Source organism: Arachis ipaensis, chromosome B10, assembly GCF_059453495.1.
Source record: "Arachis ipaensis isolate K30076 ecotype BB chromosome B10, ASM5945349v1, whole genome shotgun sequence".
Taxonomy (NCBI): domain Eukaryota; kingdom Viridiplantae; phylum Streptophyta; class Magnoliopsida; order Fabales; family Fabaceae; genus Arachis; species Arachis ipaensis.
In genome coordinates, this window is record NC_142435.1 from 113341090 (window position 1) to 113363307 (window position 22218).

The following is a 22218-nucleotide window of genomic DNA, read 5'->3' on the forward strand; positions in this document are numbered from 1 at the left end:
GCTGAGAATGAATGCATATATGCTGAGATATTGATAATTGTGAATGTTTGCACTTCCACCATCGGAGATGAGGGTTTCCCTGGGAGGAAGCAGTGGCTAGCCACCACGTGCTCCAGGTCGAGACTCGAAGCTCTTTTGACCCTATGTCGTAAGTGTGGTCGGGCACTGTGAAAGGCCCGGATGAGTTCGCCCCCGTAAATATTCACCAGTGAAGGTGATGGATATGGATAATGATTATGATCAAATTTATGATGAGTATAACCCGAGTTGGGGATGCGCGACAGAGGGACAGTCCAATGGTTAGCTACCAGGACTTGTCAGGTTGGCTCTATAACTGACAGATGATATCATCAGCCACTAGGGACAGGCATGCATCATATGCATCTATGTGACATTGTTTGGGTGTGCATATTATACTTGGTTTGCCTATGTGAATAATTGCTAATTGTTCTACTTGCAATAACTGTTTGTTTGTGCTTGCATCTTCCTATTTGTGTTTGCTACTGGGGCTCTGTTGGACTGTGGTGATTGGTTGATGGTTGGATTGTTTGGGCCTAGGGCCGTGGTTGAAATGAGATGAACCGATGGTTGATTTCGGTTTTTTGTTTCTGGTTTGGAATAAAATATGAAAGGCTATTTTGGTTCAGCATAGATAAACCGTTTTAAAAGGCTTTTGAGTTTTTGAGAATTGAACGGTTCTTCTTTCAGAAAAGATTTTCAGACTTTACTTTTATTGTAAACCGTTATTTTTGGAAAGGAGGCATAAGACGGTTATTAATCACTAGTACGGTTTATCTTCACGTATCCTATTAAAGTAATTCCCAAAAACCTTCTACTGAGAACCCTTTCGAGGATGATGTTCTCACCCCCCCTACATTTTTTCCTTTCAGGATATGGCGCCGAAGTTACGAAGAGTTCATTTAGTTGTTGTTGAGATACTCTGTATTATTTTAGTTATGGTTTATTGAACCCTCGCTTTTATCTTGATATATTCTGTAAGAGGGATAGGAATTGTATTGTCCAATGCTTGTAATATTATATATATATATATATATATATATATATATATATATATGTATAATATGGATGTACTCTTTATGAGTTGTTGTAAGTTGTATGGTATTTATGGATGTACGTTATCGAACGAAGGTATTTTTGGGAGCAGTATTACGGTTTAAAGTTTTAAACAGGCTCATATTTTAGTATTAAATAGTATAAAAGTCGTCATAATGTCCAAACTATCAGAGTCGCGCAGCTGGAAGCGTTAACTTTGGTAGTTAGGGTGTTACATAAGCCGATGACATAAGTTTGAGAATCTCAACAGCTTCATTTGTTTTCCTAGCTAAAATCAAACCAAGATAGTTCACATCTTGGTTATGTTGCTCAACATTTTGGACATGGCTAGTTACCGGGTTTGCAAGATATTGCAATTCGGAACAGTAAGAAGCCATTGCGATTTCAGTTCCCTTGAAGCCATAATCCAAGCTGGGGTTTCTACTAGCACTTAGATTTGAAGGCAAGCATGAGTTTCCCAATTGATGCAATGACCAATCTTGTGTTATCCATAGACTCACCAATTGTAGTACCTTGAAAGTTACCACTTACCACCATGCAAAGCCTTGTTCCTTGACATATCAATCAAAGGGTTGTCGTTAACAGAGTTAATTTCCTTCTCAATTGATTTGGTTGAGAATCTAATCACTTCAATCAAAGGGCCAAGCCATTGAGGTGAAGTCTTAAGTGCATATTTGCCCTGTTTAGGCTTTTGCAACAGATCAATCTCGTGCAACTTCTTGGCGGCTTTGACATATGAGCTACCATCCAAAATGTGTTCCATTATGGCTGCAGCCTCAATTTGTCCAGGATGGTACTTGGTGTGCAAAATCGTGATCATTCCATTCCTTGGTAATGGTGCTAAAAACTCAATATGCACGTTCATGATCTTATATCTATTTCACAACTTCGTACAACTAACCAGCAAGTGCACTGGGTCGTCCAAGTAATAAACCTTACATGAGTAAGGTTCGATCCCACGGAGATTGTCGGCTTGAAGCAAGCTATAGTCACCTTGTAAATCTCAGTCAGACGGATAAAATTGTTTTAGGAAATTATAGTGGATGAAAATAAATAAAATATAGAATAGGATAGTGGTACTTATATAATTCATTGGTGAGAATTTCAGATAAGCGTATAGAGATGTTTTCGTTCCTCTGATCTCTGCTTTCTTGCTGTCTTCATCCAATCAATCCTACTCCTTTCCATGACAAGCTGTATGTAGGGCATCACCGTTGTCAATGGCTACATCCCATCCTCCTATGAAAATGGTCCAATGCACTGTCACTGCATGGCTAATCATCTGTCGGTTCTCGATTATACTGGAATAGGATTTACTATCCTTTTGCGTCTGTCACTACGCCCAGCACTCACGAGTTTGAAGCTCGTCACAGCCATCCCTTCCCAAATCCTACTTGGAATACCACAGACAAGGTTTAGACTTTCCGGATCTCAGGAATGGCCATCCATGGGTTCTAACTTATACCATGAAGACGCTAATAACTCGGACTCGGTCCCCTGTATTAGATATCCAAGAGATATCCATTCAATCGAAGGTAGAACAGAAGTGGTTGTCAGGCACGCGTTCATAGGGGAATCATGATGACTTTGTCACGATCATCACATTCATGTTGAAGTGCGAATGAATATCTTAGAAGCGGAATAAGTTGAATTGAATAGAAAAACAGTAGTACTTTGCATTAATCCTTGAGGAACAGCAGAGCTCCACACCTTAATCTATGGTGTGTAAAAACTCTACCGTTGAAAATACATAAGTGATGAAGGTCCAGGCATGGCCGAATGGCCAGCCCCCAAACGTGATCTAAAGATGAAACTAAAGATGTTCCAAAGATGAAAATACAATAGTAAAAAGTCCTATTTATACTAGACTAGCTACTAGGGTTTACAGAAGTAAGTAATTGATGAAGAAATCTACTTCTGGGGCCCACTTGGTGTGTGCTTGGGCTGAGCTTGAAGTTTACATGTGGAATCCAACAGCATCAGCAGTCCTTCTTCAACCTCTGAATCTGATTTTTGCTCAAGTCCCTCAATTTCAGCCAGAAAATACCTGAAATCACAGAAAAACACACAAACTCATAGTAAAGTCCAGAAATGTGAATTTAACATAAAAACTAATAAAAACATCCCTAAAAGTAACTAGATCCTACTAAAAACAGACTAAAAACAATGCCAAAAAGCGTATAAATTATCCGCTCATCACAACACCAAACTTAAATTGTTGCTTGTCCCCAAGCAAATGAAAATAAAATAGGATAAAAAGAAGAGAATATATTATAAATTCCAAAATATCAATAAAACATAGCTCCAATCAGATGAGCGGGACTTGTAGCTTTTTGCCTCTTGAATAGTTTTGGCATCTCACTTTATCTATTGAAGTTCAGAATGATTGGCATCTATAGGAACTTAGAATTCAAATAGTGTTATTGATTCTCCTAGTTCAGTATGTTGATTCTTGAACACAGCTACTTTATGAGTCTTGGCCGTGGTCCTAAGCACTTTGTTTTCCAGTATTACCACCGGATACATAAATGCCACAGACACATAACTGGGTGAACCTTTTCAGATTGTGACTCAGCTTTGCTAAAGTCCCCAATTAGAGGTGTCCAGGATTCTTAAGCACACTCTTTTTTTTGCTTTCGACCTTGACTTTAACTGCTCAGTCTCAAGTTTTCACTTGACACCTTCACGCCACAAGCACATGGTTAGGGACAGCTTGGTTTAGCCGCTTAGGCCAGGATTTTATTCCTTTAGGCCCTCCTATCCACTGATACTCAAAGCCTTGGGATCCTTTTTATTGACCCTTGCCTTTTGGTTTTAAAGAGCTTTTGGCTTTTTTTGCTTGCTTTTTTTTTCTTTTTCTATTTTTTTTTTGCCATTTTTTTTCTTTTTTTTTTCTGCAAGCTTTTGTATTCACTGCTTTTTCTTGCTTCAAGAATCATTTTTATGATTTTTCAGATTATCAAATAACATTTCTCTTTATCATCATTCTTTCAAGAGCCAACATATTTAACATTCTTAAACAACAACTTCAAAAGACATATGCACTGTTCAAGCATTCATTCAGAAAACAAAAAGTATTGTCACCACATCAAAATAATTAAACTAGTTTCAAGGATGAATTCGAAACCATGTACTTTTTGTTCTTTTGTTTTTAAAACATTTTTCATTTAAGAGAGGTGATGGATTCACACTCACTACTTTAAGGCATAGACACTTAGACACTAATGATCATGTAATAAAGACACAAACATAAATAAACATTTAACATAAGAAAATGAAAAACAGAAAATTTAAGAACAAGGAATGAGTCCATCTTAGTGATGGTGGCGTTTCCTTCTTGAGGAACCAATGATGTCCTTGAGCTCTTTTATGTCTCTTCTTTGTCTTTGTTGCTCCTCCCTCATTGCTCTTTGATCTTCTCTGATTTTATGAAGGATGATGGAGTGCTCTTGATGTTCCACCCTTAGTTGCTCCCAATAATTGTGTGGAGAAAAATGTATCCCCCGAGGTATCTCAGGGATCTCTTGATTTGCAGTCAAATGTTCTACCACTGAGCTATAGACCCTTGAGATGAATCTCTCCATCTCCTATGACTTAGAGGTGGAAGCTTTTGTCTTTCCTTTCCTCTTTCTAGAGGTTTCTCTGGCCTTAGGTGCCATCAATGGTTATGGAAAAACAAAAAAAAAGCTATGCTTTTACCACACCAAACTTAGAATGTTGCTCGCCCTCGAGCAAAAGAAGAAAGAATAGTAGAAGAAGAAGAAGATATGGAGGAGATGGAGGGATATGTGTATTCGGCTATATGGGTGGGAAAAAGATTTTGAATTTTGAAGGTAGGTGGGGTGTATAGATGTGAGTGGTGAATGGAAAACAGAAGGGATGACTGTGAATGGAGAGAGAGAGGGTGATATAGGATTATGAGGAGGAAAGGTGAATGGAGGTATGTGGGGATCCTGTGGGGTCCACAGATCCTGAGGTGTCAAGGATTTACATCCCTGCACCAATTAGGCATGTAAAATGCCTTTGCATGCATTTCTGGCGTTTAGACACTGAAGTGATGCTTGTTCTGGGCGTTCAACGCCCATATGCAGCATATTTCTGGCGTTCAGCGCCAGCTCCATGCTCTGTTCTGGCGTTGAACACCAGCCAGATGCTCCTTACTGGCGTTTAAACGCCAGTAAGTCCTTCCTCCAGGGTGTGATTTTTCTTCTACTGTTTTTGATTCTGTTTTTAATTTTTGGATTTATTTTGTGACTCCACATGATCATGAACCTAATAAAACATGAAAGAACAATAAAAATAAAAATAAAATTAGATAAATAAAAATTGGGTTGCCTCCCAACAAGCATTTCTTTAATGTCAATAGCTTGACAGTGGGCTCTCATGGAGCCACACAGGTGATCAGGTCAATTTTATAGACTCCCAACACCAACTTAGAGTTTGGATATGGGAGTTCAACACCAAACTTAGAGTTTGGCTGAGGCCTCCCAACACCAAACTTAGAGTTTGACTGTGGGGGCTTTGGTTGACTCTGCAGTGAGAGAAGCTTTTCATGCTTCCTCTCCATGGTTATAGAAGGAGATCCTTGAGTTTTAAACACAAGGGAGTCCTCATTCAGTTGAAGGATCAATTCTCCTCTGTCCACATCAATCACAGCTCTTGCTGTGGCTAGGAAGGGTCTTCCAAGAATGATGGATTCATCCTCATCCTTCCCAGTATCCATGATTATGAAATCAGCAGGGATGTAAAGGCCTTCAACCTTTACTAACACGTCCTCTACTTGACCATAAGCCTGTTTTCTTGAGTTGTCTGCCATCTCTAATGAGATTCTGGCAGCTTGCACCTCAAAGATTCCCAGTTTCTCCATTACAGAGAGTGGCATGAGGGTTATTCCTGACCCCAGGTCACATAGAGCCTTCTCAAAGGTCATGGTGCCTATGGTACAAGGTATTAGGAACTTTCCAGGATCCTGTTTCTTTTGAGGCAATCTCAGTTGATCCAATGCATTTAGTTCATTGGTGAACAGGGGAGGTTCATCTCCCCAAGTCACATTACCAAATAAATTGGTATTCAGCTTCATGATTGCACCAAGGTACTTGGCAACTTGCTCTTCAGTAACATCCTCATTCTCTTCAGAAGAAGAATACTCATCAGAGCTCATGAAGGGCATAAAGAGGTTCAATGGAATCTCTATGGTCTCTAGATGAGCCTTAGATTCTTTTGGTTCCTCAAAGGGAAACTCCTTGTTGATCATTGGACGTCCCAGGAGGTCTTCCTCACTGGGATTCACGTCCTCCCCTTCTTCCTTGGATTCGGCCGTGATGGTTATATCAATGGCCTTGCAATCTCTCTTTGGATTCTCTTCTGTATTGCTTGGGAGAGTACTAGGAGAGGTTTCAGTGATCTTCTTACTCAACTGGCCCACTTGTGCCTCCAAATTTCTAATGGATGACCTTGTTTCATTCATGAAACTCAGAGTGGCCTTAGATAGATCAGAGACTAAATTTGCTAAGCTAGATGGATTCTGCTCAGAATTCTTTGTCTGTTGCTGAGTGGATGATGGAAAAGGTTTACTATTGTTATACCTGTTTCTTCCACCATTATTAAAGCCTTGTTGAGGCTTTTGTTGATCCTTCCATGAGAGATTTGGGTGATTTCTCCATGAGAGATTATAAGTGTTTCTATATGGTTCACCCATGTAATTCACCTCTGCTATTGCAGGGTTCTCAGGATCATAAGCTTCTTCTTCAAAAGATGCCTCTTGAGTACTGTTGGATGCAGCTTGCATTCCATTCAGACTCTGAGAAATCATATTGACTTGCTGAGTCAATATTTTATTCTGAGCCAATATGGCATTTAGAGTATCAATTTCAAGAACTCCCTTCTTCTGAGGCGTCCCATTACTCACAGGATTCCTCTTAGAAGTGTACATGAACTGGTTATTAGCAACCATGTCAATGAGTTATTGAGCTTCTGCAGGCGTTTTCTTTAGGTGAATGGATCCACCTGCAGAAGTATCCAATGACATCTTAGTTAATTCAAACAGACCATCATAGAATATATCCAGGATGGTCCATTCTGAAAGCATGTCAGAAGGACACTTTTTGGTCAGTTGCTTATATCTCTTCCAAGCTTCATAGAGGGATTCACCTTCTTTCTGTCTGAAGGTTTGAACATCCACTCTAAGCTTACTCAGCTTTTGAGGAGGAAAGAACTTGGCTAAGAAAGCCGTGACCAGCTTATCCCAAGAGTTCAGGCTATCTTTAGGTTGAGAGTCCAACCACACTCTAGCTCTGTCTCTTACAGCAAACGGGAAAAGCATAAGCTTGTAGACCTCGGGATCAACCCCATTGGTCTTAATAGTCTCACAGATTTGCAGAAACTCAGTTGAAAACTGATAGGGATCTTCTGATGGAAGTCCATGGAATTTGTAGTTCTGTTGCACTAGAGCAACTAATTGAGGTTTCAGCTCAAAATTGTTTGCTCCAATGGTAGGGATTGAGATGCTTCTTCCATCAAACTTGGAAGTAGGTGTAGTATAATCACCAAGCATCTTCCTTACATTATTATTATTTTCGGCTGCCATCTCCTCTTCCTTTTCGAAAATTTCTGTAAGGTTGTCTCTGGATTGTTGTAATTTAGCTTTTCTTAGTTTCCTCTTCAGAGTCTTTTCAGGTTCAGGGTCTGCTTCAACAAGAATGTTCTTGTCCTTGCTCCTGCTCATATGAAAAAGAAGGGAACAGAAAATAATAATAGGAATCCTTTTTACCACAGTATAGAGGTTCCCTTGTGTGAGTAGAAGAAAAGAAGAAAGAGAATGAAGAAGAGAAGAATTCGAACTCAGAAGAGAAGAAGGGATTCGAATTTTTGGGTGAGGAGAAATGTTAGTAGATGAATAAATAAATAGAAGGAGATGCGGGAGAGGGAATTTCGAAAATTAATTTTTGAAAAGAAGTTGATGATTTTCGAAAATTAAAGGAGAATTAAAATTAAAATTACAATTTAAACAATTAATTAACTAAAAAGAATTTTTGAAAAAGAGGGAGGTATTTTCGAAAATTAGAGAGGGATAGTTAGTTAGGTAGTTTTGAAAGAGATAAGAAACAAACAAAAAGTTAATTAGTTAGTTGAAACAAATTTTGAAAATCAATTTTTAAAAGATAAGAAGATAAGAAGTTAGAAAAGATATTTGAAAATCAAATTTTTGAAAAAGATATGATTTAAAAAGATATGATAGAAAGATATGATTAAAATTAGTTTTGAAAAAGATTTGAATTTTAAAATCAAAATTAATGACTTGACTCACAAGTAATCACAAGATATGATTCTAGAACTTAAAGTTTGAATCTTTCTTAACAAGAAAGTAACAAACTTGAAATTTTTGAATCAAAACATTAGTTGTTGATAATATTTTCGAAAATTATGAGATAAAATTAAGAAAAAGATTTTTGAAAAATATTTTTAAAATTTTCGAAAATAAATAAGAAAAAATGAAAAAGATTTGATTTTTGAAAAAGATTTTGAAAAAGATTTTGAAAAAGATAGGATTTTTAAATTGAAAATTTGATTTGACTCATAAGAAACAACTAAATTTTAAAAAGTTTTAAAAAAGTCAACTCAAATTTTCGAAAATTTATGAGTGAAAAAAGGAAAGATATCTTTTTTTATTTTTGAATTTTTAATGATGAAAGAGAAAAACATCAAAAAGACTCAATGCATGAAAATTTTGGATCAAAACATGTGATGCATGCAAGAATACTATGAATGTCAAGATGAACACCAAGAACATTTTGAATGTCAAGATAAACACCAAGAACTTATTTTTGAAAAATTTTCAAGAAAAGAAAACATGCCAGACACCAAACTTGAAAATTTTTAATTTTTAGACACTAAGAATTCAAGAATGCATATGAAAAACAAGAAAAGACACAAAACAAGAAAATATGAAGATCAAACAAGAAGACTGGCCAAGAACAACTTGAAGATCATGAAGAATATAATGCATGAAATTTTCGAAAATAATTTTTAGAAAATTAAAAAGATGCAATTGACACCAAACTTAAAACTTGACTCAAGACTCAAACAAGAAACACAAAAAATATTTTTGATTTTCTGATTTTGTAAATTTTTTTTTGTATTTTTCGAGAATTAATTGGGAAAAACGAAAAAGAAGAAATTTTTTTTTATTTTTTTCGAAAATAAGAATAATAAAATCAAAAAGGTTAAAATTAAAATAAAGTTACCTAATCTGAGCAACAAGATGAACCGTTAGTTGTCCAAACTCGAACAATCCCCGGCAACGGCGCCAAAAACTTGGTGTGCGAAATCGTGATCATTCCATTCCTTGGTAACGGCGCTAAAAACTCAATACGCACGTTCATGATCTTATATCTGTTTCACAACTTCGTACAACTAACCAGCAAGAGCACTGGGTCGTCCAAGTAATAAACCTTATGTGAGTAAGGGTCGATCCCACGGAGATTGTCGGCTTGAAGCAAGCTATAGTCACCTTGTAAATCTCAGTCAGGTGGATTAAATTGTTTTAAAAAATTATAGTGGATGAAAATAAATAAAATATAGAATAGGATAGTGGTACTTATGTAATTCATTGGTGAGAATTTCAGATAAGCGTATAGAGATGCTTTCGTTCCTCTGATCTCTGCTTTCCTGCTGTCTTCATCCAATCAATCCTACTCCTTTCCATGGCAAGCTGTATGTAGGGCATCACCGTTGTCAATGGCTACATCCCATCCTCCTATGAAAATGGTCCAATGCGCTCTCACTGCATGGCTAATCATCTGTCGGTTCTCGATCATACTAGAATAGGATTTACTATCCTTTTGCGTCTGTCACTACGCCCAGCACTCGCGAGTTTGAAGCTCGTCACAGCCATCCCTTCCCAGATCCTACTCGGAATACCACAGACAAGGTTTAGACTTTCCGGATCTCAGGAATGGCCATCCATGGGTTCTAACTTATACCACGAAGACGCTAATAACTCGGACTCGGTCCCCTGTATTAGATATCCAAGAGATATCCATTCAATCGAAGGTAGAACGGAAGTGGTTGTCAGGCACGCGTTCATAGGGGAATTATGATGACTTTGTCACGATCATCACATTCATGTTGAAGTGCGAATGAATATCTTAGAAGCGGAATAAGTTGAATTGAATAGAAAAACAGTAGTACTTTACATTAATCCTTGAGGAATAGCAGAGCTCCACACCTTAATCTATGGTGTGTAGAAACTCTACCGTTGAAAATACATAAGTGATGAAGGTCCAGGCATGGCCGAATGGCCAGCCCCCAAACGTGATCTAAAGATGAAACTAAAGATGTTCCAAAGATGAAAATACAATAGTAAAAAGTCCTATTTATACTAGACTAGCTACTAGGGTTTACAGAAGTAAGTAATTGATGGAGAAATCCACTTCCGGGGCCCACTTGGTGTGTGCTTGGGCTGAGCTTGAAGTTTACACGTGGAGAGGTCATTCTTGGAGTTGAACTCCAGTTTGTAACGTGTTTCTGGCGTTGAACTCCACTTTGCAACTTGTTTCTGGCACTGGACGCCAGACTATAGCATAGAACTGGCGTTGAACACCAGTTTACGTCCTCAATCCTTATTTAAAGTATAAACTATTATATATTGCTAGAAAGCCCTGGATGTCTACTTTCTAACGCAATTGGAAGCGTGCCATTTGGAGTCTTGTAGCTCCAGAAAATTCACTTTGAGTGCAGGGAGGTCAGAATCCAACAGCATCAGCAGTCCTTCTTCAACCTCTGAATCTGATTTTTGCTCAAGTCCTCAATTTCAGCCAGAAAATACCTGAAATCACAGAAAAACACACAAACTCATAGTAAAGTCCAGAAATGTGAATTTAACATAAAAACTAATAAAAACATCCCTAAAAGTAACTAGATCCTACTAAAAACAGACTAAAAACAATGCCAAAAAGCGTATAAATTATCCGCTCATCAGTGCTTCAATTTGTGTGTCAAATGATCAGTGAACTCTGGCTTCCCCTGCATCACCTCCGCGAATATGGCCGAAAGAACCTCCAACAAGACAACTAGGATATTAGCCTCAAATAGGACAATTGAGGCTAGTCTAGAACCAACAGTAGTTCTATTCACTAGTGCAAGGCCTTCTTTAGGTTGCAAATCGAAGAAATTGGATCCGATTCTGGCCACATGGAATGCTTCTTTTGCATTAAAGATCTCTCCATTGGGTCCAACAGCCTTCGAATTTGGTCTGCCAGTTAACAAACCAGCAATGTATGATAATGGAACAAGGTCACCAGAGGCTGTGATTGTTCACTATGAGACGAAATGTTTCCCCCTCTTCGTTTACCCACTTCACCATTTTTGGGCATTCGAAGGATTAGGGCTCATAAATTTGAAAGTTTGGGGGTTGTAATGTGGTGCGCAGAAATCGTGACGGTTCCATTCCTTGGTAACGGCGCTGAAAACTTTATACGCACGTTCATAATCTTAATTCTTTGTCACAACTTCGCACAACTGACCAGCAAGTGCACTGGGTCGTCCAAGTAATAAACCTTACGTAAGTAAGGATCGATCCCACGGAGATTGTCGGCTTGAAGCAAGCTATGGTCACCTTGTAAATCTCAGTCAGGCAGATTCATATAGTTATGGAGATTTGATAATTAAAACATAATTGAAATATAAACTAGGATAGAGGTACTTATGTAATTCTTTGGTGAGAATTTCAGATAAGCGTATAGAGATGCCTTTCGTTCCTCCTGAACCTCTGCTTTCCTGTTGTCTTCATCCAATCATTCCTACTCCTTTCCATGGCAAGCTGTATGTTGGGCATCACCGTTGTCAATGGCTACTTCCCGTCCTCTCAGTGAAAATGGTCCAAGATGCTCTGTCACAGCACGGCTATTCATCTGTCGGTTCTTGATCATACTGGAATAGGATCCATTGATCCTTTTGCGTCTGTCACTACGCCCAGCACTCGCGAGTTTGATGCTCGTCATAGCCATCCCTTCCCAGATCCTACTCGGAATACCACAGACAAGGTTTAGACTTTCCAGATCTCAGGAATGGCCATCCATGGGTTCTAACTTATACCATGAAGATTCTAATATCTCGGACTCGGTCCCCTGTATTAGATATCCAAGAGATACCCATTCAATCTAAGGGAGAACGGAAGTGGTTGTCAGGCACGCGTTCATAAGTTGGGAATGATGATGATTGTCACGATCATCACTTTCACATTGAAGTGTGAATGAATATCTTAGAAGCGGAATAAGTTTGTATTGAATAGAAAAACAGTAGTACTTTGCATTAATCCATGAGGAACAGCAGAGCTCCACACCTTAATCTATGGTGTGTAGAAACTCTACCGTTGAAAATACATAAGTGATGAAGGTCCAGGCATGGCCGAGAGGCCAGCCCCCAAACGTGATCTAAAGATAAAAATAAAGATGTAAATACAATAGTAAAAAGTCCTATTTATATTAAACTAGTTACTAGGGTTTATAGAGATAAGTAATTGATGCAGAAATCCACTTCCGGGGCCCACTTGGTGGGTTCTTGGACTGAGCATTGAGCTTTACACGTGTAGAGGCTTTTCTTGGAGTTGAACGCCAGTTTGTAACCTGTTTCTGGCGTTTAACTCCACTTTGCAACCTGTTTCTGGCGTTTAACTCCAGAATGCAGCATAGAACTGGCGTTGAACGCCAGTTTGCGTCATCTAAACTCAGACAAAGTATAAACTATTATATATTTCTGGAAAGACCTGGATGTCTACTTTCCAACGCAATTGAGAGCGCTCCATTTTGAGTTCTGTAGCTCCAGAAAATCCACTTTGAGTGCAGAGAGGTCAGAATCCAACAGCATTTGCAGTCCTTTTTCAGCCTGAATCAGATTTTTGCTCAGGTCCCTCAATTTCAGCCAGAAATTACTTAAAATTACAAAAAAATACACAAACTCATAGTAAAGTCTAGAAATGTGATTTTTAATTAAAAACTAATAAAATTATACCAAAAACTAACTAAATCTTACTAAAAACTATGTAAAAACATTGCCAAAAAGCGTATAGATTATCCGCTCATCACAACACCAAACTTAAATTGTTGCTTGTCCCCAAGCAACTGAAAATAAAATAGGATAACAAGAAGATAATATACTATAAATTCCAAAATATCAATGAAACTTAGCTCCAATCAAATGAGCGTGACTTGTAGCTTTTTGCTTCTTGAATAGTTTTGGCATCTCGCTTTATCCATTGAGGTTCAGAATCATTGGCATCTATAGGAACTTAGAATTCAGATAGTGTTATTGATTCTCCTAGTTCAGTATGTTGATTCTTGAACACAGCTACTTTATGAGTCTTGGCCGTGGCCCTAAGCACTTTGTTTTCCAGTATTACCACCGGATACATAAATGCCACAGACACATAACTGAGTGAACCTTTTCAGATTGTGACTCAGCTTTGCTAAAGTCCCCAATTAGAGGTGTCCAGGGTTCTTAAGCACACTCTTCTTTTTGCTTTGGACCTTGACTTTAACCGCTCAGTCTCAAGTTTTCACTTGACACCTTCACGCCACAAGCACATGGTTAGGGACAGCTTGGTTTAGCTGCTTAGGCCAGGATTTTATTCCTTTAGGCCCTCCTATCCACTGATGCTCAAAGCCTTGGATCCTTTTTTATTACCCTTGCCTTTTGGTTTTAAGGGCTATTGGCTTTTTGCTCTTGCCTTTTGGTTTAAAGAGCTTTTGGCTTTTTCTGCTTGCTTTTTCTTTTTCTTTTTCTCTTTTTTTTCTTTTTCGCTATTTTTTTTTCTGCAAGCTTTTGTATTCACTGCTTTTTCTTGCTTCAAGAATCATTTTTATGATTTTTCAGATTATCAAATAACATGTCTCCTTTTTCCTTATTCTTCAAGAGCCAACATATTTAACATCATAAACATCAACTTCAAAAGACATATGCACTGTTCAAGCATTCATTCAGAAAATAAAAAGTATTGTCACCACATCAAAATAATTAAACTAGTTTCAAGGATACATTCGAAAGCATGTACTTCTTGTTCTTTTGTAATTAAAACATTTTTCATTCAAGAGAGGTGATGGATTCATATTCATAACTTTAAGGCATAGACACTTAGACACTAGTGATCATATAGTAAAGACACAAATATAAATAAAACATAAAGCTCAAAAATCGAAAAACAGAAAATAAATAGACAAGGAGATTAAGGAATGAGTCCACCTTAGTGAGGGTGGCGTCTTCCTCTTCTTGAAGAACTAATGGTGCTTTTGAGCTCCTCTATGTCTCTTCCCTGTCTTTGTTGCTCCTCCCTCATAGCTCTTTGATCTTCTCTAATTTCATGGAGGATGATGGAGTGCTCTTGATGCTCCACCCTTAGTTGTCCCATGTTGGAACTTAATTCTCCTAGGGAAGTGTTGATTTGTACCCAATAATTCTATGGAGGAAAGTGCATCCCCTGAGGCATCTCAGGGATTTCATGGTGAGGAATTTCCTCATGCTCATGTTGAGGTCCATAATCTCTTATTTTCTCCATTATTTTCTTAGTGATGGGCTTATCCTCTTCAATGAGGATATCTCCCTTTATGTCAATTCCAGCTGAATTGCAGAGGTGGCATATGAGGTGAGGAAAGGCTAACCTTGCCCAAGTGGAGGACTTGTCAGCCACCTTGTAAAGTTCTTGAGGTATAATCTCATGAACTTCCACCTCCTCTCCAATCATGATACTATGGATCATGATGGCCCGGTCTATAGTAACTTCAGACCGGTTACTAGTAGGAATGATTGAGCGTTGAATAAACTCTAGCCATCCCCTAGCCACTGGTTTGAGGTCATGCCTTCTTAGTTGAACCGGCTTGCCTCTTGACTCAATTTTCCATTGAGCTCCTTCCTCACATATGTCTATGAGGACTTGGTCCAACTTTTGATCAAATTTGACCCTTCTTGTGTAGAGGCGTGCGTTTTCTTCCATCATTGGCAAGTTGAACGCCAGCCTTACATTTTCCGGACTGAAATCTAAGTATTTTCCTCGAACCATAGTAAGCCAATGCTTTGGATTTGGGTTCACACTTTGATCATGGTTCCTTGTGATCCATGCATTTGCATAGAACTCTTGAACCATTAGGATCCTGATTTGTTGAATGGGGTTGGTGAGAACTTCCCAACCTCTTCTTTGAATCTCAAGTCGGATCTCCGGATACTCATTCCTTTTGAGCTTGAAAGGAACCTCAGAGATCACTTTCTTCTTGGCCACAACTTCATAGAAGTGGTCTTGATGGACCTTTGAGATGAATCTCTCCATCTCCCATGACTCAGAGGTGGAAGCAATTGCCTTCCCTTTCCTCTTTCTAGAGGTTTCTCTAGCCTTAGGTGCCATAAATGGTTATGGAAAAACAAAAAGCAATGCTTTTACCACACCAAACTTAAAATGTTTGCTCGTCCCCAAGCAAAAGAAGAAAGAAAGAAGTAGAAGAAGAAGAGAAATGGAGGAGAGGGAGAGAGAGTAGGTTTCTGCCAAGTGGAAGAAGAGAGGGTTGTGTTGTGTGAAATAGAAGAAGGAATGAGGAGTTTATATAGAAGTGGGGAGGGGTTTAATTTTCAGCCATTAGGGTTGGGTTTGGGAGGGAAAATATTTTGAATTTGAAGGTAGGTGGGATTTATGGGGAAGAGAAGATGGATGTGAGTGGTGAGGGGGTGATGGGAAAGAGTGATTGAAGTGATTGGTGAAGGGTATTTGGGGAAGAGAGTTATGAAAAGGTGTGAAGGGGAGAGAAGAAGTGGTGGGGATCCTGTGGGGTCCACAGATCCTGTGGAAATCCTGTGGGGTCCACAGATCCTGAGGTGTCAAGGATTTTTCATCCCTGCACCCTTTAGACGTGTAAAACGCCCTATACATGCAATCCTAGCGTTTAACGCCAGACTGCTGCCTGTTTCTGGCATTAAACGCCACTTCCATGCTCTGTTCTGGCGTTTAACGCCAGGTAGATGCTTGTTTCTGGCGTTACACACCAGCTTGGTGCCTGTTTCTGGCGTTAAACGCCAGACAGATGATTGTTTCTAGCGTTTAAACGTCAAACTGTTCTCCTCCAGGGTGTGCTATTTTTCATTCTATTTTTCATTCTGTTTTTGATTTTTCAGTAGTTTTTGTGACTTCACATGATCATCAACCTAAAGAAAACATAAAATAACAATAGAAAATAAATAAATATAATTAGATAACATTGGGTTGCCTCCCAACAAGCGCTTCTTTAATGTCAATAGCTTGACAGTGAGCTCTCATGGAGCCTCACAGAAGTTCAGAGCATTGTTGGAAACTCCCAACACTAAACTTAGAGTTTGAATGTGGGGGTTCAACACCAAACTTAGAGTTTGGTTGTGGCCTCCCAACACCAAACTTAGAGTTTGACTTTGGGGGCTTTGGTTGACTCTGCAGCGAGAGAAGCTTTTCATGCTTCCTCTCCATGGTTACAGAAGGAGATCCTTGAGTTTTAAACACAAAGTTGTCCTCATTCAGTTGAAGGACTAACTCTCCTCTGTCCACATCAATCACAGCTCTTGCTGTGGCTAGGAAGGGTCTTCCAAGGATGATTGATTCATCCTCATCCTTCCCAGTGTCTAGGATTATGAAATCAGCAGGGATGTAAAGGCCTTCAACCTTTACTAGCACGTCCTCTCCCTCCCTTGTAGGTTCGGCCATGATGGTTAAATCAATGGCCTTGCACCCTCTTGTTGGATTCTCTTCTGTATTGCTTGGGAGAGTACTAGGAGGAGTTTCAGTGACTCTTTCACTCAGCTGGCCCACTTGTGCCTCCAAATTCCTAATGGAGGACCGTGTTTCATTTATGAAACTTACAGTGGCCTTAGATAGATCAGAGACTATATTTGCTAAGCAAGATGGATTCTGCTCAGAACTCTCTGTCTGTTGCTGAGTGGATGATGGAAAAGGCTTGCTATTGCTAAACCTGTTTCTTCCACCCTTATTAAAGCCTTGTTGAGGCTTTTGTTGATCCTTCCATGAGAAATTTGGATGATTTCTCCATGAGGGATTATAGGTGTTTCCATAGGGTTCACCCATGTAATTCACCTCTGCTATTGCAAGGTTCTCAGGATCATAAGCTTCTTCTTCAGAAGATGCCTCTTTAGTACTGTTGGATGATTCCTTCAATCCATTCAGACTCTGAGAGATCATATTGACTTGATGAGTCAATATTTTATTCTGAGCCAATATGGCATTCAGAGTATCAATTTCAAGAACTCCCTTCCTCATAGGCATCCCATTATTCACAAGATTCCTTTCAGAAGTGTACATGAACTAGTTATTTGCAACCATGTCAATGAGTTCCTGAGCTGCTGCAGGCATTTTCTTTAGGTGAATGGATCCACCTGCAGAATGGTCCAGTGACATCTTTGATAGCTCAGACAGACCATCATAGAATATATCCAGGATGGTCCATTCTGAAAGCATGTCAGAAGGACACTTTTTGGTCAGTTCCTTGTATCTCTCCCAAGCTTCATAGAGGGATTCACCTTCCTTTTGTCTGAAGGTTTGAACATCCACTCTAAGCTTACTAAGCTTTTGAGGAGGAAAGAACTTGGCTAAGAAAGTCGTGACCAGCTTATCCCAAGAGTTCAGGCTATCTTTAGGTTGAGAGTCCAACCATACTCTAGCTCTATCTCTTACAGCAAATGGGAAAAGCATAAGCCTGTAGACCTCGGGATCAACCCCATTGGTCTTAACAGTATCACAGATATGCAAGAACTCAGTTAAGAACTGAAAAAGATCTTCAGATGGAAGTCCATGAAACTTGCAGTTCTGTTGCATCAGAGTAACTAATTGAGGTTTAAGCTCAAAGTTGTTTGCTCCAATGGCAGGGATTGAGATGCTTCTTCCATGTAAATTGGAATTTGGTGTAGTAAAGTCACCAAGCATCTTCCTTGCATTGTTATTATTTTCGGCCATGTTGTCTTCTTTTTCAAAAATTTCTGTCAGATTTTCTCCAAAGTGTTGTGCTTTAGCTTCCCTTAGCTTCCTCTTCAGAGTCCTTTCAGGTTCATGATCAGCCTCAACAAGAATGTTCTTATCCTTGTTCCTGCTCATATGAAAAAGAAGAAAACAGAAAAGAAAATATGGAATCCTCTATGTCACAGTATAGAGATTCCTTTATGTGAGTAGAAGAAGATAAGAATAAAAGAAGAGAAATTCGAACACCAAGAGAAAGAGAGGATTCGAATTTTGAGATGAAGAAAAGTGTTAGTAAATAAATAAATAAATAAATAATTAGAAGGAGATGAGAGAGAGGGAATTTCAAAAATTAATTAAATTAAAATTAAAATTTAAAGTTAAATTTTGAAAATTAAAATTGAAATCAAATTAAATTAAATTTTTTAAAACAATTAATTAATTAAAAAGGAATTTTGAAAAAGAGGGAAGGGATTTTCGAAAATTAGAGAGAGAATTAGTTAGGTAGTTTTGAAAAAGATAAGAATCAATCAAAAAGTCAAGTGGTTAATTGAAAAAGATTTGAAAATCAAATTTTGAAAAGATAAGAAGTTAGAAAAGATTTTGAAATTGATTTTGAAAAAGATGTGATTGAAATTTAAAAAGATATGATTGAAAATCATTTTGAAAAAGATTTGAATTGGAAATTAAAAAGATTTAATTTTGAAAATTGATTTTTGAGATTAGCAATCAAAAAGATATGATTGAAAATTAAAAAGATATGATTTTGAAAATTAAAGTTGATTACTTGACTAACAAGAAACAAAAAGATATGATTTTAAAATTTAAAGATTGAACCTTTCTTAATAGGCAAGTAACAACTTGAAATTTTTTGAATCTAAAAATTAAACGTTTGTGAGATTTTCGAAAATATGAAGTAAGAATAGGAAAAAGATTTTGAAAATCAATTTTTTAAAAAAAAATTTCGAAAATATATAAAAATAAATGAAAAAGATTTGATTTTTGAAAAAGATTTGAAAAAATAGAATTTTGAAATTGAAATTTATGAGTAAAACAAGGAAAGATATATTTTTTATTTTTGAATTTTTAATGATGAGAGAGAAAAACACTAAATTGAAACAAAATATAAGAATTATGAATCAAAACAACTAATGCATGCAAGAATACTTTGAATGTCAAGATGAACACCAAGAACTTATTTTTAAAAAATTTTCAAGAAAAGAAAACATGCAAGACACCAAACTTAAAAATTTTTATTCTTTAGACATTAATGTTTCAAGAATGCATATGAAAAACAAGAAAAGACACAAAACAAGAAAATATGAAGATCAAACAAGAGGATTCATCAAGAACAACTTGAAGATCATGAAGAATGCAATGCATGAGTTTTCGAAAAATGCAAGAAAAAGATAAACATGCAATTGACACCAAACTTATGACTTGACACTAGACTCAAACAAGAAACACAAAAAAAATTTTTTTTTTGGTTTTTATGATTTTATTAATTTTTTTGTATTTTTTTTCCGAAAATTATTTAGGAAAAAGAAAATAAGAAATTCAAAATCTTTAATAGGAATTCCAGGAATCATGCAATGTTAGTCTAAAGCTTCAGTCTAAAAAGATTAGACATGGTTAAGCAACTAGCCAAGCTTCAGCAGACATTACATACAAAAGCCAAATTGATAGAAACCAACTAACACATTTTTGTGATGATAAGTTGAAGCCTCTGTCCAAAAGGTTTGGACATGGCAGAATAGGCTTCAACATATCATCATGAAACTCTAGAATTCATTCTTAAAATTTTAAAGAACATAGAATGATTTAATTTTTATTATTTATTATTATTTTTTTTGAAAATTTTTCGAAAAATAAAAGAATAAAACAAAAAGCTTAAAATTAAAATAAAATTACCTAATCTGAGCAACAAGATGAACCGTCAGTTGTCCAAACTCGAACAATCTCCGGCAACGGCACCAAAAACTTGGTGCGCAGAAATTGTGACGGTTCCATTCCTTGGTAACGGCGCTGAAAACTTTATACGCACGTTCATAATCTTAATTCTTTGTCACAACTTCGCACAACTGACCAGCAAGTGCACTGGGTCGTCCAAGTAATAAACCTTACGTGAGTAAGGGTCAATCCCACGGAGATTGTCGGCTTGAAGCAAGCTATGGTCACCTTGTAAATCTCAGTCAGGCGGATTCAGATAGTTATGGAGATTTGATAATTAAAACATAATTGAAATATAAACTAGGATAGAGGTACTTACGTAAATCTTTGGTGAGAATTTCAGATAAGCGTATTGAGATGTCTTTCGTTCCTCCTGAACCTCTGCTTTCCTGCTGTCTTCATCCAATCATTCCTACTCCTTTCCATGACAACTTGTATGTTGGGCACCACCGTTGTCAATGGCTACTTCCCGTCCTCTCAGTGAAAATGGTCCAAGATGCTTTGTCACAGCACGGCTATTCATCTGTCGGTTCTCGATCATACTGGAATAGGATCCATTGATCCTTTTGCGTCTGTCACTACGCCCAGTACTCGCGAGTTTGATGCTCGTCATAGCCATCCCTTCCCAGATCCTACTCGGAATACCACAGACAAGGTTTAGACTTTCCGGATCTTAGGAATGGCCATCCATGGGTTCTAACTTATACCACGAAGATTCTAATATCTCGGACTCGGTCCCCTGTATTAGATATCCAAGAGATACCCATTCAATCTAAGGTAGAACGGAAGTGGTTGTCAGGAACGCATTCATAAGTTGGGAATGATGATGATTGTCACGATCATCACATTCACATTGAAGTGCGAATGAATATCTTAGAAGCGGAATAAGTTTGTATTGAATAGAAAAATAGTAGTACTTTGCATTAATCCATGAGGAATAGCAGAGCTCCACACCTTAATCTATGGTGTGTAGAAACTCTACCATTTAAAATACATAAGTGATGAAGGTCCAGGCATGGCCGAGAGGCCAGCCCCCAAACATGATCCAAAGATAAAACTAAAGATGTAAATACAATAGTAAAAAGTCCTATTTATACTAAACTAGTTACTAGGGTTTACAGAGATAAGTAATTGATGCAGAAATCCACTTCTGGGGCCCACTTGGTGTGTGCTTGGGCTGAGCATTGAGCTTTACACGTGTAGAGGCTTCTCTTGGAGTTGAACGCCAGTTTGTAACCTGTTTCTGGCGTTTAACTCCACTTTGCAACCTGTTTCTGGCGTTTAACTCCAGAATGCAGCATAGAACTGGCGTTGAACGCCAGTTTGCGTCATCTAAACTCGGGCAAAGTATGGACTATTATATATTGCTGGAAAGCCCTGGATGTCTAATTTCCAACTCAATTAAGAGCGCGCCATTTGGAGTTCTGTAGCTCCAGAAAATCCACTTTGGGTGCAGAGAGGTCAGAATCCAACAGCATCTGCAGTCCTTTTTCAGCCTGAATCAGATTTTTGCTCAGGTCCCTCAATTTCATCCAGAAATTATCTGAAATTATAGAAAAATACACAAACTCATAGTCAAGTCCAGAAATGTGATTTTTATTTAAAAACTAATAAAAGTATACTAAAAACTAACTAAATCATACTAAAAACTATGTAAAAACAATGCCAAAAAGTGTATAGATTATCCGCTCATCATGATGAAACGACGTCATTTTGGCGAGGAAGGACTAATATGTCCTATTTTCAAAAGCTACATGCTACGTGTGGTTCCGTAATGGCCAAGTTAGCGTCACAAGAGTCATGTCAGACTTTTCTGTCAGGTACAACGGAGTCACTTCAACGGAGGGATATATTTGTCCACATTTTGGAGAGGTCAAGGACATGAATGTATTTTCTAATCCTTGAGGACAAAAATATCCGTAGAAAAAAAGGTCAGAAACCTATTTGTCCTTTACTCAAGAATATATATGTGCCTGGATGCATGCAAAAAGAGCTTTCTACATTATAGACAATTTATAGGGTTGAATTGTTGTTTCCTGAAGACACCTCATGATGGACAGTTATTAACTGCAATAAGGTGGGGCCCTAATGATCAAATGCTTTCTATTGTGTATACCATTGTTGAGGAAGAAACCAAAGAAACCTAGAAATGGTTTTTGCAACTTTTAGTTGATGATTTCGGTATTGAGAAAATTGAAAGATTTATCTTCATGTCTGATCAA

At 37.8% G+C, this 22218-nt stretch overlaps 1 protein-coding gene and 1 non-coding gene across 2 annotated transcripts; one reads left to right on the forward strand and one right to left on the reverse strand.

Moving 5' to 3' along the window:
- Positions 1–1277: 1277 nt before the first annotated feature.
- On the reverse strand, positions 1278–1894 carry LOC110268447 (phenylalanine ammonia-lyase class 1-like). Its single transcript, XM_088492353.1, has 2 exons — positions 1606–1894; positions 1278–1552 (listed from the first exon to the last, which is right to left on the reverse strand). The coding sequence occupies exons 1-2, from the start codon at positions 1892–1894 to the stop codon at positions 1278–1280; spliced, it is 564 nt and encodes a 187-aa protein (XP_088348479.1).
- A 15651-nt stretch (positions 1895–17545) lies between these two features.
- Positions 17546–17653, forward strand: LOC148581351 (small nucleolar RNA R71). The gene has a single exon (XR_015899553.1). It is a non-coding gene; the product is annotated as a small nucleolar RNA R71 (small nucleolar RNA).
- The last annotated feature ends 4565 nt before the right edge of the window (positions 17654–22218 follow it).